The sequence below is a fragment of the Anopheles coluzzii genome, chromosome X (genome assembly GCF_943734685.1).
Source record: "Anopheles coluzzii chromosome X, AcolN3, whole genome shotgun sequence".
NCBI classification, from domain to species: Eukaryota; Metazoa; Arthropoda; class Insecta; order Diptera; family Culicidae; genus Anopheles; species Anopheles coluzzii.
In genome coordinates this window covers 24,476,851-24,479,657 of record NC_064669.1, presented here as the reverse complement: position 1 = coordinate 24,479,657, position 2,807 = coordinate 24,476,851, and the positions used below count along the sequence as shown (strand labels likewise).

The 2,807-nt window shown below is 32.2% G+C and overlaps 1 protein-coding gene across 1 annotated transcript; it reads right to left on the bottom strand.

Annotated features, from left to right (window-relative positions):
* Positions 1–466: 466 nt before the first annotated feature.
* On the bottom strand, positions 467–2,137 carry LOC125906751 (uncharacterized). The gene is made up of 3 exons (XM_049607145.1): positions 1,635–2,137; positions 1,478–1,568; positions 467–1,360 (listed from the first exon to the last, which is right to left on the bottom strand). The coding sequence occupies exons 1-3, from the start codon at positions 1,761–1,763 to the stop codon at positions 1,221–1,223; spliced, it is 360 nt and encodes a 119-aa protein (XP_049463102.1). The 5' UTR covers positions 1,764–2,137; the 3' UTR covers positions 467–1,220.
* Between the last annotated feature and the right edge of the window lie 670 nt (positions 2,138–2,807).

The following is a 2,807-nucleotide window of genomic DNA, read 5'->3' as shown; positions in this document are numbered from 1 at the left end:
CAACTTTAGGCTTGCGCACACACTGACGTTATAAGTCAATAAAGTTAAATATTGATAACCGCACTTATATACGCGGTAGCCACAAGCAAATTAAACTATACTTTATTGAAATAATATTAGTTTAACAGCATAAATCACTCAAGAATTTCACCGAACCAAACCAAGCCAATTTTTGTCAACACTGATATCTGTCAAACAAGGGAGGCGAACCGCAGATGAAGAAAACAACTTTTATCACTATGGGACAGCTTCAATACTTGTCCAAATTTTTAGAATAGTTTTGTGTACAACTTTCAATTGCCAGGAAAAAAAAAGATTTAAAACACAACACACATTTATTGAATCATTGTTACTCTTAAACTAATTATAAATTATTGTGTGTTGTATTAAATATCATTAAATTATGCTTATCTGTTTTAATTCTGTTTTGCCAAATAAAACTATAATTCGCCCATAGTTGCTTTCGCTCTCTCATCAGATTGAAAATTTTACCAACACCGCAAATGTGGAAGCATTGCGGCATGAAGTAGGTTGGTAAGGCATGGCGGAGTGAGAGCGAGGATCTCACACACAGCCCAAATAGCATTGGAGCGTTACTTTTCGCGATTTTTGTATGGAAGCGTTACTGCTCGCTACCTGCTCATAACACTGCTCGATAGCAGTCCTTAGTGAGCAGGTAGCGTGTAACATTCTATGTAAGCTCAATGAAAGCTCAAAGCTCAAGCGTTACTTAGCGAGTGCTCGAACCACAGTATAGCGTTGTGGGTTCTGTATTCGGATGTAAACAAAAACACACACACTTTTTTTTAATTTCGATGCACATTGTCCAGTACAACGATAAAATGTATTTTATTTAACTATTATTCAATACTTACATGCCCCAATATATGGTTTTACACGTTTAAATACGATTTCAACCATCACTTTGGATGGTATCAACGGATGCCGACGGCGTTGTTGTCTCTGCGTCAGGCACATGTATTGTTGCCGCTTCTAATGCTCGGGTAAATCTTATGTTAGCTGTATAACAACGATTAAACGCACTAATTGTACCACTTGCAAAGCGATACAAATAAAGTAAAACACGTAATACACCGTACAACACACTTCTTAACAACACTTGCACATAAAAACCACTTGTCGATGCGATGATCCAATGTCCTGTTTGCAGTGGAAAAATAACAATGAAAGATTAGAATGCTTTCAAATATGACATTACTTTATAATACTTTCCTTTCCATGCTATTTTGTGGTGTATGGCAACGTTGGTTTGCTTGAAGATACACAACGACCGGTGTGTTGGTCCAGTTGAGAATGTGCCGATCACGATCACAGCCGGCTTTAGTGATTGTTGTAGAAACTGTAACAAAGATCAATATAATTAAATCTGCATTATTTTTACAATTCATTGTGATTTCATGAAAAAGTAAAGTGAAAAAGTAAACTAAAAGTGAAAAATTAAAACATTTCATCTTACCGGCGTCGTATTTCGTCGGCATACACACACACAGCTGCTCGATCATACTCGGACGAATGTTGCCAAATTTCGGGATGAAATGATGTTTTTCCTGTGGAATAATGTGTTCAAACATTAAAAGATAGTTTATTTACTGAAATATGCACAGAACACTTACCTTTTCCCGAGTTTTCACATAAAATTTTACGATTATTCTGCACACAATCTTTACGGGCGGTTGTCCGTGTTTGTTTACGTTTCTGACTTGACAGATATGCGAGCTGCCATGTGACGAAGTCAAATACATTCAAACCTCGCCAATTGCAAGTCTGCTTTTTCAATTGAATACAAAAAATCCGAGTTGTTCACATAAATATGAGAAAAAGTCAGTTTATCCACATTGTATAAAATAACAAACATGACAAAATACGCAGACATTAGTCGTGTTACAAAATGTCTTTCTAATAAACAAAATCTATCTTTTTTTTTGTAGACATATGATATAAATGCAATTAGCGAGTTCTAATTGTATCATATATATTGGTACAGGCGGTCCCCGAGATACACGGTTAATGGGGACCGAAAACGGCCGCAAAATACCGCGTATCTCGAATTTCCGCGTAAGTCGAATCTCGTGATTTCCAGCTAAAATATCACAAATTTTCGTGTAATTTTGCAAGTGGGGGGCGGTTTTAGTCACTTTATGAATTATTTGATATGATTCTGGCTGAATATAACTGTTTAAAACCTTTTGAAATAGTTTTTAACATTTGATCAAAACGGAAATTATTTGGTAATTTGAAATTGATGTGTCAAATCAGTACAATTTGCTCAAAGAATTGTCAAATTTAGAAAACCGCGTATCTCCGAATCCGCGTATAAGAGGTACCGTGTATCTCGGGGACCGCCTGTATTTTCAAAGCGGTTTAAATTAAAACAAACATCAGTGTTTTTTTTAAATAATCAGAAAGATAATTATAAACTTAATAATGATTAAAATTTGTTTAACAAAAACATATATAAATACATATATAAATAAAAATATAGAAAATTATATATATATATATATATATATATATATATATATATATATATATATATATATATATATATATATATATATATATATATATATATATATATATATATATATATATATATATATATATATATATATATATATATATATATATATATATACATTTATTCATATGGTATATTATATTATAACTTATAGAATATACTATACATAAGTTGTTAATATAATTATTTATATCATTATACCGATGGCGGAAACCTTTAATTTTTTCATAAAATTTTAGTACAAGTTTTTGTTAATTTTGTTTTAAAA

Excerpts from the sequence above, each read along its gene's own strand:
- LOC125906751 (XM_049607145.1), bottom strand. The coding sequence starts at position 1,763 with ATGTATTTGACTTCGTCACATGGCAGCTCGCATATCTGTCAAGTCAGA. Across the intron at positions 1,569-1,634 it reads ATGTGAAAACTCGGGAAAAG|GAAAAACATCATTTCATCCC; the intron begins GTAAGTGTTCTG and ends ATTATTCCACAG. Across the intron at positions 1,361-1,477 it reads GCCGACGAAATACGACGCCG|TTTCTACAACAATCACTAAA; the intron begins GTAAGATGAAAT and ends TCTTTGTTACAG.